At 42.4% G+C, this 15,194-nt stretch overlaps 1 protein-coding gene across 1 annotated transcript in view; it reads left to right on the top strand.

Annotated features, from left to right (window-relative positions):
- Nucleotides 1-15,194, top strand: part of LOC122942263 (ovostatin-like) — a 91,118-nt gene that overhangs the window by 10,206 nt on the left and 65,718 nt on the right. The window contains exons 3-11 of the mRNA XM_044299766.1: nt 1,863-2,019; nt 3,318-3,370; nt 4,318-4,338; nt 5,580-5,748; nt 6,716-6,800; nt 6,888-7,011; nt 8,477-8,591; nt 11,487-11,602; nt 12,362-12,523. Coding sequence (XP_044155701.1) covers nt 1,863-2,019; nt 3,318-3,370; nt 4,318-4,338; nt 5,580-5,748; nt 6,716-6,800; nt 6,888-7,011; nt 8,477-8,591; nt 11,487-11,602; nt 12,362-12,523 — 1,002 coding nt within the window. The remainder of the gene's footprint in view (nt 1-1,862; nt 2,020-3,317; nt 3,371-4,317; nt 4,339-5,579; nt 5,749-6,715; nt 6,801-6,887; nt 7,012-8,476; nt 8,592-11,486; nt 11,603-12,361; nt 12,524-15,194) is intronic.

Genomic DNA, 15,194 nt, shown 5'->3' with positions numbered 1-15,194 from the left:
CAGTAACGACAGATTTAGCAGGATATAAATTTGAGGCCTAGTATTTAGGCGCTGGGTGACAGGTATAGATTTACTGACAGAATTAGACTGGGATATGGCCAAAAAATAACCACACTATTGATGGTTAAATGCACTTGGTGTGACAGCTTGACCAACCACACTACTGAGGGTTAAATGCACTTGGTGACAGGCGCAGCTTGCCCCTGATGTAGTATATGGCCAAAAAATAAACAGACTATTACTGGTTAAATTCACTTGGTGTGACAGCTTGACCAACCACACTACTGAGGGTTAAATGCACTTGGTGACGGGCGCAGCTTGCCCCTGATGTAGTATATGGCCAAAAAATAAACAGACTATTGCTGGTTAAATGCACTTGGTGTGACAGCTTCACCCTGATGTAGGCTTTAGCCAAAAAACAACCACACCATTGAGGGTTAAATGCACTTGGTGACAGGCGCAGCTTGCCCCTGATGTAGTATATGGCCAAAAAATGAACAGACTATTGCTGGTTAAATGCACTTGATGTGACAGCTTCACACTGATGTAGGAATTAGCCAAAAAACAACCACACCATTAAGGGTTAAATGCACTTGGTCGCAGCTTGTGCTGGCGCACCACAAGACACAAAATGGCCGCCAATCACCCCAGAAAAAAGTGACTGACAAACAGTCTGGGCAGCCTAAAAACAGTGAGCAATTGAGTATCAGCAGCTCAATGATCCACAGCTGCAGATCGATCACTGGATGGAGTCTTTTGGAGGAGTTAATCTGCCTAATCTCGCCCTACTGTCGCAGCCGCAACCTCTCCCTACGCTAATCAGAGCAGAGTGACGGGCGGCGCTATGTGACTCCAGCTTAAATAGAGGCTGGGTCACATGGTGCTCTGGCCAATTACAGCCATGCCAATAGTAGACATGGCTGTGACGGCCTCTTGGGGCAAGTAGTATGACGCTTGTTGATTGGCTGCTTTGCAGCCTTTCTAAAAGCGCCAAGAAAGCGACGAACACCGAACCCGAACCCGGACTTTTACAAAAATGTCCGGGTTTGGGTCCGTGTCGCGGACACCCCAAAATTCGGTACGAACCCGAACTATACAGTTCGGGTTCGCTCATCCCTACTTACAACTATTAGACAAAGAAGATTATAGAACTATATTAGCTAAATTGCTCTATATTCGTTTTTTTGGGAATATTCGCTATATTGCTATAACTTTGTTTTTTCGAATATTCGTATTATTCTAAAACGAGAATATATAGCGAATAGTTGAAAAAAACGAATATAGAGCAATTTAGCTAATATAGTTCTATAATCTTCTTTGTCCAATAGTTGTAAGTTAAAAAATTCGCTATAAAAATTTGCATTGCGAAAATTCGCCATTACAAAAATTCGCATATTACGCGATTATTACCTTGCTGATTTTTCGAGTAAAAAACATCAGGGAATATAACAAATATTCGAATTTGCGAATATTCTACAAAATATTCGCAAAATATCACTAGTTGCGGATCCCCAGCCTACGATATTGATATATGGCGGAGCACAATGCAGTTCTGTGCGGAGCCGTCTTAATGTGTGTGAAGTCCTTACAAACGAACAGGTGGGGGTCCGTCATCTTGTAAATCGGCAGCTGCCGGATCCCTCTGCCGCAAGTGTGAAAGTAGCCTAAGTCAATTAAATGAACCAGATTGAAGTGTCAGTAATGCAGTCTCAGTAAACAGGTGAGGATGAGACAGCAAGGAATTTCCTGTTGCTCGTAACACAGCCATGTATTTCTAATCCTGTAGAACCCCCTATAACATTATATGCTTGTGTAGATCTAATATTAGATTCTAGACCAGTCTTTCTCTTTGACTCTCTTAGATCCCAGTAGTACGAGGTGATGTTCCAGCCTTTGTATTGCTCTCTGTCTCCGGAGAAGATGTGCAGGTATTACAGAGATATTCTGTGGTCATCACTGAGGTCAACAACATCTACCTGGTCCAAATGGATAAACCAATCTACAAACCTGGACAGAAAGGTATCCGGATATTTGCCTCCTGGACTTGTTGTGGTCTGTTAGGTAGCAACATAGGAAAACCACATCCATGTCTGTACCAAGACTATCAAATGCTAGGAGAACCCAATAAGTGGCACTCACAGCAGCTGTATAAGGTTATGGTGTCTCTTCTTGTTTAGTGATGGGGCAATATGCAGCTCAGTTATACTTGCCCCATCCCACCACAGTCACTTCCTATTGACAGCACTAGTGAGGTACTAATGTGTTCCTGGAGAGAGTGGTAAGATCCAAGAATTGCCATTTTCCTTGAGGAACTTGGGCTTTGTTTACATTATGTTTGAACACATTCGGCGTATGTAATGGTAAAGCTCCATATCCATATGTCCTCATTGAAGCTCCATTCCAAATAAGCTTTCTTTAGGCATATGCTAGCTAAGTTTGCATCATATACCCTTTTTCTTCACATTAAGAAATAGAATGGCCATACAGTAAAAAAAAAAAAAAAAGAATATATGATTTTTACAAATAGGTCCTATGAGTGGAGTATATGCTTATATATGCTTATATAATGGAATATGTCAGACCCTTCTGTTAGAGGTATACATTGCAAATGACTCCCACATTGTAACTCAAACATAAGGCTCAGACACAGTCTGGAAAGACCTTTATAAATGAAGAAATACAATGAAAAATTCTGGTATACACTGTAGTTATCCTTTATGAAATTTATTTTATACTGTGAACTTCATTTAAGGGGTTTTCTGGTCCCATAATAATTTTTTTTATCTGCCCAGAGTGCTTCAAACACTGCAATTTTTGCACCACAAATGTGTTTTTTTCATGTTAGCACTTTCCTTTCCCTGTTCTCAGCATCACTGCATCCTGCAAGGATGTTTACCTGCAGAACTTCCTGTTTTCACTAGCTTCCTGATGAGCTTTATAGCCAAACCCAGCATGCTTTGCACTGTAATGTTTCTCATGGTTTCCTACTTCTGTCTTTTCCCCCCACACCTCCACTTTACAAGTTAGCTAGGCAGAGCAAGACCTATGAAGCATTACAGAGCAAAGCATGCATGGGTTTGGTTAGAAAACTCATCAGGAAGCTGATGAAAACAGGATGTTCTGCATGTAGACATCCTGCCATGATGCAGTGATGCTGAGAACAGGGAAAGGAAAGTGCAGACATGAAAAAAACAGATATATGGGCCACAAATATGTAGTGTTCTCGGCAGGTTAAAAAAACTCATTATGATACTGGAAAACCCTGTTTAGGGGTGAAATTAAGTGAAATTTACCAGTACCCTAACTTCTCTCCGTAGTGCTGTTTAATCTGGTTTCACTAAATCAGCAGCTGCTTCCTGTTAATGCAACGGTGAGTCTCCTGTTATGGGGTTTACTGTTTCTTGAGATCAGTTGGAGATGACTAGTCTTAGTTTATTATGGGATGATTCACATGTAATCTATTGGGTCTTGTTGGTGATTTATCCAGTGTATACATTTATAGCCTCAAAAAGTATGAAGTGATTAAAGGGGTTGTCCAAGATTAACTAAAAACAACGAACGTGATAAAATAACAAATAGCTTTTACTCACCTGATAAATCCCCTGCCAGTCTTTGTTTAATTCGCCATGTCAATGACATGTTGTATATGCAAGTGACCACTGCAGCCAATCACTGGCTCACTGCTGATGCTAGAATGTATCACACAAGACCACTGAGGCCAGTGTTTGACTTTAGCGGTCACATGGATGAAAGTGATGTCATCACTGTAGGAAAAGTATACAAAGACCAACATGGACAACCTAAGTAGTCCCATTAATACTGGACATGCATATGTTCTGTATAGGTGGAGTTTGGACCCAAAAACGTTCTTCTCTGATGGTTACAAGGACACAGAAGTGTTTGGTTATTCAGATCTTATGAATCAGATCCTATTATTGGCATTAAATGTGCGAAGCCATATGGTGGATGTCTAATTGCAGCCTTTAAAGGCCCTCTTTTTTTTTTCTTCAGAAACCACCACTATTATCTATGGGTAGAGCCTGGTATTCCACTGCATGCCTATTTTAGTGAATGGGCCTGGGCTGCAATACCAGACAAAGCCCATGGACAAGAGTGGCGCTGTTACTGAAAATAATAAGTTCTAACCATGAATAACCCCTTATATGAGATGTTCAGCAAATGAACTGGCTTCACTGCTACAACCCTCATCAGGCACATCCTGCTTGCCTGTCCATGCTTAAAATATACCGTCCATATTACATTGGGAGTAAAGAAAAATCATCATACACAAATTCATTTTTTTTATTTCTCTTTCAGTATTCTCTGGTTTATCTGATGGTAAGAAAACCCATTTACTGCATATATAAATTATGGCCTATAATGGCATTTGCATTGTATAAGAAACCCCTTAGAAATGTATGTCATGGTCATTGTCAGGGGCTTAGCTATAGGAGGAGCAAAGGTAGCAGTTTTATCCCAGCTCTGGTACCTGCAGAAGCCCAATTGCCCCTCTACCATATAAGAAGACACATCACATAGGAAGGTGGAGGTACCAATACAGTTTATACATTGGGGCCCTGGGGCTTTAAGTCACATTTCTTCGTGTTGAGCCTGATAACAATGTTTCTTTGCTAACTACATGCAGGATTATTGCTGGCTTGGTTTCCAGCAGCAACTTATGAGTTCACTTTTTAATCTCCTGCCTGCTGCTTACACAAGATTAGCAGATCGCTGCCTCATTGGTGGTGCACCCCTGGACACATGCAACACATATTTAACACACCACAATACATTGATAATATGACATATCAACATAAATGGTAATACATGGTGGACTTAAAGGGGTTGTCCCATGACAACAACCTATCGGTTGACAACAAGCGCTCAGCTGTCTCTGGCAGCCCCATAGAATTGTATGGAGAGGCGGACAAACGGACATGCATTCAAATAGGCAACACAGACCCTTGGACACTTGCCAATCATGTATCCGTTATCCTGTGGCCAGGGGATAAGTTGACATCTTGTTATATGCAGGGAGATATAATGCAGCATGTAACTACTGTAGCAAGCACTTATAGGTATAGTAACAGACTATAGCAGTTAAAGGGAACCTGTCACTGGGATTTTGTGCATAGAGCTGAGGACATGGGTTGCTAGATGGCCGCTTGCACATCCTCAATACCCAGTCCCCATAGCTCTGTGTGCTTTTATTGTGTAAAAAAAACGATTTGATACATATGCAAATTAACCTGAGATGAGTCCTGTCCCTGACTCATCTCACATACAGGACTCCTCTCAGGTTAATTTGCATATGTATCAAATCGGTTTTTTTACACAATAGAAGCACACAGAGCTATGGGGACTGGGTATTTGCGGATGTGCTAGTGGCTATCTAGCAACCCATGTCCTCAGCTCTATACACAAAATCCCGGTGACAGGTTCCCTTTAACTAGTTCAGGTAGGTGGAGGAGCCACTGCAAAGGGGTCAAAAGGTAAAATCCCAAGCAACAATGTAGCATAAAGGATACGTGTTTTTGTGTAAGAGGGGGTGCACTTCCTTTCAACCATCTTTGCTGCAGGATCCATCAGGGAGTCGCTTAGTCCAATGGTTGGATCAGAAGTCACAAAGCGGTCTTGTATCGTTAGAATTCTCTCTGGTGGATGACGCCGTTTCTGGATCTTACGTTATAACGGCTGAGATAGCGCCTAACGCTGCTGTGAGTCAGTGGTTTAGTGTGGATAAATATGGTATGTATTGATATAACTATCTCTATCTAAAACTTGAAAAACTAAATATTATCACCAACATGTAGTGGAATTATAGAGCTCACACATTGCAGACATCTAAGACTCTGTCCAGTAGCATCCAAAGTTAAACTTACTATTACCAAAGTGCATTATGGAAGCTGTCTTACATTTAGAAGCTCCCCTAGATGCGCCAAAGCTATGGAGAGGCCGGTGCCTCTTTATAATTTTGGCGGATCCACCGCCAGCGCAGGGGCTTTTTTAAGACTGGTGTCTAAAACGCCGGTCTTAATAAATGGCCCCCATAGTTCTCTTACTTTTTATTTTTTCATTTTTCTTTCTCTATCTCTTTCTATCCACCTCTGTTTCCCCATCTCTCTCTTCCTCTATCGCTCTCTTTATCTCTGTATCTTTCTCTCTCCCTATCTCTCTCTTTCTCCCTCTATTTTCTCTCTTTATCTCTCTCTATCTCTATTCCCCTTTCTCTAGCTCTCTCTTTTCTTTCTCTTTCCCGCTTTGCCTATCTCCACCACTGTATCTCTCTCTCTTTTTCTCTCCCTCTGTCTTTCGCTCTCTCTCACCTTTTGCCTATCTTTCTTTCCCTCTCTCTATATGTCGCTCCCTTTTTTTTTCTCTCTCTCTCTCTCATCATCTCTCTCATTCCCTATATCTCTCTTTTTCCCTTTCACTTTCTCCTCCTAAAATTTTCCAGTAAAAATTTACATTTGGATACAACACCAAATTTTTTACAAAATTCGGGTCAAATTCGATTAGTTTAGAATCGATTCACTCATCTCTTCCAGTTAAGACATGTTTAAAACTAACAGCCCATTTCCAGTTGCAACCAGCATGCAATACTGGGTGTGCCTTGAGTATAGAGCAAGGGGAAAATTAAGCTATTTGTAGGTTCTATATTTCCATGGACAATCATCATTTTAGTTGTTTTCATCCGTTTTATTTTATATTTCAGTGCTGCCCAGATTTGATGTGAATTTGGAAGCTCCGACCACTTTATCCATTCTGGATGAGACTCTACATTTTAATATCTGTGCAGAGTATGTGAGATGAAATAATTATGTAACTTACTAAAAGAAAGTGCATATGGGAGTATTATATTTCATTTACCGTACTTGTCCCTTTAGGTATACGTATGGAGAACCAGTGCCTGGAGCGGTGGCAGTGAAATTCTGCAGACAGCCCACTTATGGTCTATTAAATAATTGCTTCAAGGACAAAAATGGCGCCTGCTTTTATAAGACAGCACAGGTAAGTGAGAGAATGTAACAATGTGACGACTACTCTGATACTTTCCTCTTTAAACCAATCTTCAGATCGGGCGCCCAACTGGTATTATGCATAGACCTATTGAGCATTGTACGGTTACCTCGTTATCAGTGCCACCTAATGTGCAGGTAAAGAGACTGTAGGAGCTATTGCTGGGTCATATGGGCTGAGGAGATGCTAGCCCAGAGTTGGAGCAGCTTGAGACCATACTCTGTGTGCCCAGAGAATCCTGTGACATGCTTGCTCTGCATACACAGCCATGGCTAGTTGGATGTCCATAAAAGTTACTGGTATAGTATGCTTCATTCAAGTAAGAAGGAGAGGGAGGGACTGGCAGAGGAAGCAGAGGAACAAGGGTGCACAGAATGGCTTGGGCCGGACCCCTGACGATCTTCTATTGATAGTCTATTCCTAGAATAGGTCATCAATATGCTGATACCAGAAAAATCCAGTGAAGCCCGATGCTGTTAAGCTCTACATAAAGTCAGGCATAAAATGTTCGTTCCCATAAATAAAGGTTAAGCCAACAAGATGTCAGCTCTCTATTGTATTACTACAAGGAAATTTAGACTAGCACATTCATGGTCACAGGTGCATATCCATAAAGCAAGCATTGCTTGATGGATATGCACCTGTGATCATGAACAGTGATGGCCAGTTCGCATTGTTCGCCCGCGAACATACACGGGCTGCCATCTTGTTTCACAAGTCCAGCGAGACACAGGTAAGCCCTTAGATGTGCCTGTGCGTGAGCCGGTCTGACAACAAGTGCGGTCAGCGGGAGCAGGCAGTTCCGAGAACAGCCCGATGAAGGCCCCTGGTGGCTGTTCTCGGAACTGCCTGCTCCCGCTGACCGCACTTGTTTTCAGACCGGCTCGCGCACAGGCACAGGTAAGGGCTTACCTGTGTCTCGCCGGACTTGTGAAAAAAGATGGCAGCCTGCATATGCTTGCGGGCGAACAATGCGAACTGGCCATCACTAATCATGAATGTGCTAGTATAAATTTTCTTGTAGTATATATTGAGGGTAGCGGCCTCTTTTAGACTAAGCAATTCCCATCTTCCTGGGGCTTCTGAGCGGAGTATAAATGTAGCTGGTTCCTAGACTGCCCTGAATATTGTAGGCTTAGGTAAGTCCAAGAGAGGCAGTTCTGTTAGTGTCAGGAACCCATCTGTGGAAGCCACCTTGACACCTGGTAGATGGGCCCAACACACGTTTAATCAAAAATGTGCACAAAGAGCAATTTAAAAAAAAATTATAGTAGGTATAATACCACTTTAATTTAGAGTGATCCCCATTTCTCAGTTCCATTGTTTCCATGTGAAATGTTGTGCAGCCATGCTTTTAATAGCTCTCTATTGTGTACGGGTATCAAGTAAGGAGCCAAATCTTATGTTCCAATGTCAAGGTGACTTTCTTCTTTTTGCATTATATTATGTGCTGCAGTTGGCCTCAGATGGCACCTACCAGGGGGAAATTGACCTGACCTCCATCCAGATGGATCTCTCTGGAGCCCAAACCAATCTTAATTTATCTGTAACAGTTACGGAGAATGGAACAGGTAACAGAAGGCTCTTTCACAATTTAATATTTTCTTACATTTTACATCAATTTTCTTTTATACCTTCCAGAAAATTACATTCAACAATATCATTCCTCTACACCCCACCAGGGACCTCCAGACACATGACTAGTCCATATAATGGAGTATACAGCCTACCTGTCCATAGAGAAAGTACAGGCAGTTTATTGGAAGTCGTTGTAATGTTCCTATGAGCAAAAGAAATACAACAGCTACATCCCCAACGATACATATGCCCAGCATCATAAGAGGTAGTATTAAAGGGGTATTCTGGTTGTTACAAGGTATCTTCAGGGATAACCCCAACAATCACAAGAATGTGGACCCAATACCCTTCAGAATTGAGTATCAGGTCGAGCAAAAGCACTGCCACATCGTTGATCACTACAGGAGTTCTGGTGATAGCCACGTACAGCGCTACTGTATTTTCGGAACTCCCATAGAGATTGATGGAGCGGCAGTTCTCATGCCCGACTTGCTGCTCCGTTTCCATGATCAGTGGGGGTTCCAGATGATCTAATACAGTTGCAAGAAAAAGTATGTGAACCCTTTGGAATTATATTGATTTCTGCACAAATTGGTCATAAAATGTGATCTGATCTTCATCTAAGTCACAACAATAGACAATCACAGTCTGCTTAAACTAATAACACACAAAGAATTACATATTACCATTTAATAACTGGTTGAACCTCCTTTGGCAGCAATAACTTCAACCAAACGTTTCCTGTAGTTGCAGATCAGACGTGCACAACGGTCAGGAGTAATTCTTGACCATTCCTCTTTACAGAACTGTTTCAGTTCAGCAATATTCTTGGGATGTCTGGTGTGAATCGCTTTCTTGAGGTCATGCCACAGCATCTCAATCAGGTTGAGGTCAGGACTCTGACTGGGCCACTCCAGAAGGCGGATTTTCTTCTGTTTAAGCCATTCTGTTGTTGATTTACTTCTATGCTTTGGGTCGCTGTCCTGTTGCAACACCCATCTTCTGTTGAGCTTCAGCTGGTGGACAGATGGCCTTAAGTTCTCCTGCAAAATGTTGTGATAAACTTGGGAATTCATTTTTCCTTTGATGATAGCAATCTGTCCAGGCCCTGACGCAGCAAAGCAGCCCCAAACCATGATGCCCCCACCACCACACTTCACAGTTGGAATGAGGTTTTGATGTCAGTGCGCTGTGCCTCTTTTTCTACACACATAGTGTTATGTGTTTCTTCCAAACAACTCAACTTTAGTTTCATCTGCCCACAGAATATTTTGCCAGGTGCTCTTGTAAAAACTGTAAATGTGCAGGAATGTTTTTTTTTGGACAGCAGTGGCTTCCTCTGTGGTATCCTCCAATAAAATCCATTCTTGTTTAGTGTTTTACATATTGTAGATTCGCTAACAGGGATGTTAGCATATGTCAGAGACTTTTGTAAGTCTTTAGCTGACACTCTAGGATTCTTCTTCACCTCATTGAGCAGTCTGCGCTGTGCTCTTGCAGTCATCTTTACAGGACGGCCACTCCTAGGGAGTAGCAGCAGTGCTGAACTTTCTCTATTTATACACAATTTGTCTTACCGTGGACTGATGAACAGCAAGGCTTTTGGAGATACTTTTATAACCCTTTCCAGCTTTATGCAAGTCAACAATTCTTAATCGTAGGTCTTCTGAGAGCTCTTTTGTGCGAGGCATCTTTTACATCAGGCAATGCTTCTTGTGAAAAGCAAACCCAGAACTGGTGTGTGTTTGTTATAGGGCAGCTGTAACCAACACCTCCAATCTCATCTCATTGATCGGACTCCAGTTGGCTGACACCTCACTCCAATTAGCTCTTGGAGATGTCATTAGTCTAGGGGTTCACATACTTTTTCCACCTACACTGTGAGTGTTTACATGGTGTGTTCAATAAAAACATGGTAACATTTATCCTTTGTGTGTTATTAGTTTTTAAGCAGACTGTGATTGTCTATTGTTGTGACTTAGATGAAGATCAGATCACATTTTATGACCAATTTGTGCAGAAATCCATATCATTCCAAAGGGTTCACATACTTTTTCTTGCAACTGTAGTTATCCCCTATGCTGTGGATAGGGGATAATGTGTAACAACAAAAAGACCCCTTTAAGCCACGTAGCACCCCTGGGACACTCACTGTCTCCATAACCACAATTAAAGGCTACAGACACCTTTGAATATTTTTTTCCCCCATTATTGCATTGTACTGATTTAGGGCTAAAAAGCATTTTCCAATTGGTCTTTATTAAAAATTGTCCACCATTTGTCTTCTACAGCCTTCAAATTTCCACTGATTCTGCAGACTGTCCCCTTGTCACAGAAATCTCACCCTTATCTCTACTTCCCTGACAGCTCATAATCACTCATTTAAGCTGAATTCTTATCAATTTGATAACAATTCCGCTTAAAGGAGGAGTCCCTTCACAATCAGCTTAAATTTGTAGGTAAACCTGGCAGTAAGGGTTCATTTTCCCTGCAGTATTATACAGTGTCCAAACGATGTATGACAACAGTGTCCCCTGTTCAGACTCATGAGGAACTGTATGTGTGAATGCAAACATCCGAACTATCTGTCCTGAACTTTACCCAGACGTTTTCTCTCTAGAGTCCTAGTACTAAATCCAGGTTTTGTCCGAGTGAGCGCATGTGTGAGAACGGCAGCAAATGTTCCAAAAAATCACAGTGGCCGTATTGAAGTACCCGCCCTATATCTAGTCAAGCGGAACATTTCCTCTGTAATGCAAACCTGACTGACATGGAACTGATAGCTACATGTGTGAAAGTCAATCTCCGATAAGTCTCCGGACCTGATATTCCTGAAATTTTCCAGAGTTTAGGTGTGAAAACAGCTTTAATCTTATATTCTTTTGCAGGGATCCAAGTCACAAAGACTCAGTATCTGTGGGTGACCAGCCAACTTGCCAGCATCAGTTTCAATTATGAGCATATGAACCAGTTTTATAAAAGAGGGCTCCCATATTCTGTCATGGTAAATGTCTACTATTTTAGAATTTTCATAAACAAGAGAATATGTCTAACATGCTGAATGGGTATAATGGTACTCTACATATTCTGCATGGGTACTGTATATTGGTACTGTACATATTCTGCATGCATACTGTGTATTGGTACAATACAGTTGGTATTATATGTATGTATGTTCTGTATAATGGTACTGTACATGAACTGTATTTTGGTATTGTATGTATGCTTTATGGATACTGTACAATGGTACTATACAGGTCCTGTATATTGGTACTGTATGTATTCTATATAGGTATTGTATAATGGTACTGTATATTGGTATTTTATGTATGCTGTATATGTACTGTATATTGGTACTATACATGTACTGTATATTGATATTATTTGTATGGGTTCTGTATAATGATACTGTAAATTTACTGTATATTGGTGCTGAATGTGTACTGTATAGTGGTACCGTACATGTCCTCTATATTGGTGCTATATGTATGCTGTATGGATATTATATAATGGTACTTTGCATATACTATATATTGTTACTGTATGGGTACTGTACATGTACTGTATGTATGCTGTATGGGTACTGTATAACGATACTGCATGTATGCTGTATGAGCACTGTATATTGGTACTATATATGTACTGTATGAATGCTGTATGGGTACTGCATATTGGTACTGTATGTATACAGGATGTGGTAGACTTTTTATTTTGGCTATCACAATTTACATTTTGTATGTCTTATAATATTTTTGATTTTCAGGTTTTACTTACGGATGAGAAGGGCCTCCCGATAGCAGGTGAAGAGGTGCAGCTCAATATTGATGGTGTTTGGGGCACTCAGACTGTAATAACTGGCTTGGACGGATCAGCAAGATACGAGATAGACACCTCTAACTTCCTAGAACCCAACTTTACAATCAGGGTATGTATTATATATCAAATTTTGTGAATACAACAGAACTCCAGGTTAAAAGCCGCGAATAAAGCCCAAAACATAAATTGACATGCTGTGTACTGAAACCCCGTAGCACAAGTCACATCACGTTGAGGGTTTTCCCTGAAGCGTGCGGATGAGACTTATGAAATCTCTTCCACTTCGTTGCTACTATAAATATTGTGCGCACTCAGTTTCAGTGCAGAAAATCTACAGCATTCATGCCATATGTAGCTGTACCCTAAAGGGGTTGTCCCACTTCGAATATTCACTCTCTAAAGCAAGACAGGTTTTATGTTGAACCTCACCGACCAAGAGTTGGTGGTTACATCCTTGGGCACTTAGAGAGCTTGGTCTACATTGCAGTCGAGCGCAGCTTGTGACAAACAGGTGAAGTATTACATTATCATATGTATTATTTCACATGCATGATTTTACGACTCTTAGACGTTACAGAAAACTACAAACGGGACATGGCAATCATGTAGTACCACATTCAGCCTGTAGGAATTCTGCTGACCAACCTGAGGTTCCTATAGCCTGATCTTTCACGGGATTGGAGCTCCAACCTTTGATGCTTAGGCAAGAAAACATCTTAGATGAGCACCACAGTTCTTAATCATTACAACTAGAGTTGAGCGGACACCTGGATGTTCGGGTTCGACGGGTTTGGCCGAACTTTGGAAAAAAAGTTCGAGTTCGGGACCCGAACTTGACCCCGAACCGCATTGAAGTCAATGGGGCCCCGAACTTTTGAGCACTAAAATGGCTCTAAAAATGTCATGGAAAGGGCTAGAGGGCTGCAAATGTTGCGCAGTGCACACCTGATTTTGTCCCCTACTTGCTTGTGAAGGGAAGGCTTGCCTGTAAAAGTAGTGGCGGCTGGGCAAGACTTACTGTGGGACAACCACCGCCATAAGGCCTTTAAAACTATGACAGCATTTCAAAGGCCAGTAATTTAGAAATGCTGGCATTCAGGGCTAGGGATCGCGGGTGGGTAGGGGGGTACTTCCTCTTCCTCTCCAGCGTTTGGGATATGGAGAGCTGAACGCTTCCGTGGGACATTGTGGAGATGCTTGGTGACCCAGGTGTTGGTGTTGCTGGCAGATCCTCTGTTTGCGGGTTGGCAGGTGGCACTGTCACTCCAGAGGTGGATGAAGAGGCCGCGACTGCAGCAGAACAGGAAGCAGGAGGAGCCAGAGACCTTTCTTGGTTTTTGAGGTGTCTACTCCACTGCAGCTCATGCTTTGCACTTAAATGCCTGGTCATGCAGGTTGTGCTCAGGTTGAGAACATTTATGCCTCGCTTCAGGCTCTGATTGCACAGCGTGTCTTGTCATCAGCACATTGTCTGAAGAACTGCCACGCCAGGGAACTCCTTGGAGCTGGCTTTGGTGTGCTCGGTCCCTTGCTGCGGTGGGCAGTAGGAGGCGTACTGTCTAGAGGACGGCCGCTTCGCTTTTGCACCCTGCTCCCTCTTCTGCTGTGCTGGTGGCTCTGTGCGACCACCGCCTTTTCCTCCGAACTACATAGGTCACTCGCATGACCTTGATTCCATGTGGGGTCGAAGACCTCATTGTCCTCCACATCATCTTCCACCCAGTCTTCACCTTCGCCTTCGCCTTCCTTGTCGGTCTGCACACTTTCGAAAGCCCCAGCAGTTGCACCTGTGTTTCGTCATCATCCGAGACGTGCTGTGATGGTCCTCCCATGCACTCATCTTGAAAGATAAATGGTTGGGCATCGGTGCACTCAATCTCTTCCACTTCTGGGGCAGGGCTAGGTGGATGGCCCTGGGAAACCCTGCTAACAGAAGAGACTGCTGCATGACTTGGGGCTTAGACTGCTTGGCTGATTTGCAAGGGGGTGAGGTAAAAAACTGATGGACATCGGCTGCAGGTGCCAACTGTGGTCTTTCAGCAGGAGACTTGGGTAGGAGACAATGTGAAGGAACTGGATCCACTGTCAGCAACCCAATCTACTATCGCCTGTACTTGTTCAGGCCTCACAATTCATAGAGCAGCATTAGGCCCGACCAAATACCGCTGCACGTTTTGTCGCCTACTCGCACCTGAGAAAGGGGTTTCACTTGTGCGTGTAGCTGGCACAGATCGACCACGTCCTCTCCCTGCAACAGGAGCTCCACTAGGAGCACCACGACCTGGGCCACGTCCCTTATTTGACGATCTCCTCATATTTTTTAAATTTAGGATCTTGCCCTAAATGGGTGTTTAATTAATAGTAGAATAGAACGACAGTATGTAAAGGGTGTATCTCACATGGTCTGAACCAGTGTAGGCCTGAATTCAATATTTCTTTGCCCAAAATGGCTGTATTTCAAATGGCTGTATTTAAAATCCCTGAATCAAACCCCTGTATGTAGAGGGAGTATCTCACAGGGCCTGAACCAGTGTAGGCCTGAAGTCAATATTTCTTTGCCCAAAATGGTTGTATTTCAAATGGCTGTATTTCAAATCCCTGAATCAAACCCCTGTATGTAGAGGGAGTATCTCACATACAGCTTTTTGCTTACTGGGGTGAAAAAAAAACCATATGTTTCATATAGTGCACATCTAGGATTAGATGTACATAAGTGAGTGTCACATTTAGGCCACAAATACGGCTTTTTGCTTACTGGGGTTATAAAAACCCTCTGATAT

Source organism: Bufo gargarizans, chromosome 6 (assembly GCF_014858855.1).
Source record: "Bufo gargarizans isolate SCDJY-AF-19 chromosome 6, ASM1485885v1, whole genome shotgun sequence".
Taxonomy (NCBI): domain Eukaryota; kingdom Metazoa; phylum Chordata; class Amphibia; order Anura; family Bufonidae; genus Bufo; species Bufo gargarizans.
Note: the sequence above shows the minus strand (reverse complement) of the source record. Positions and strands in the feature narration are given on the sequence as shown.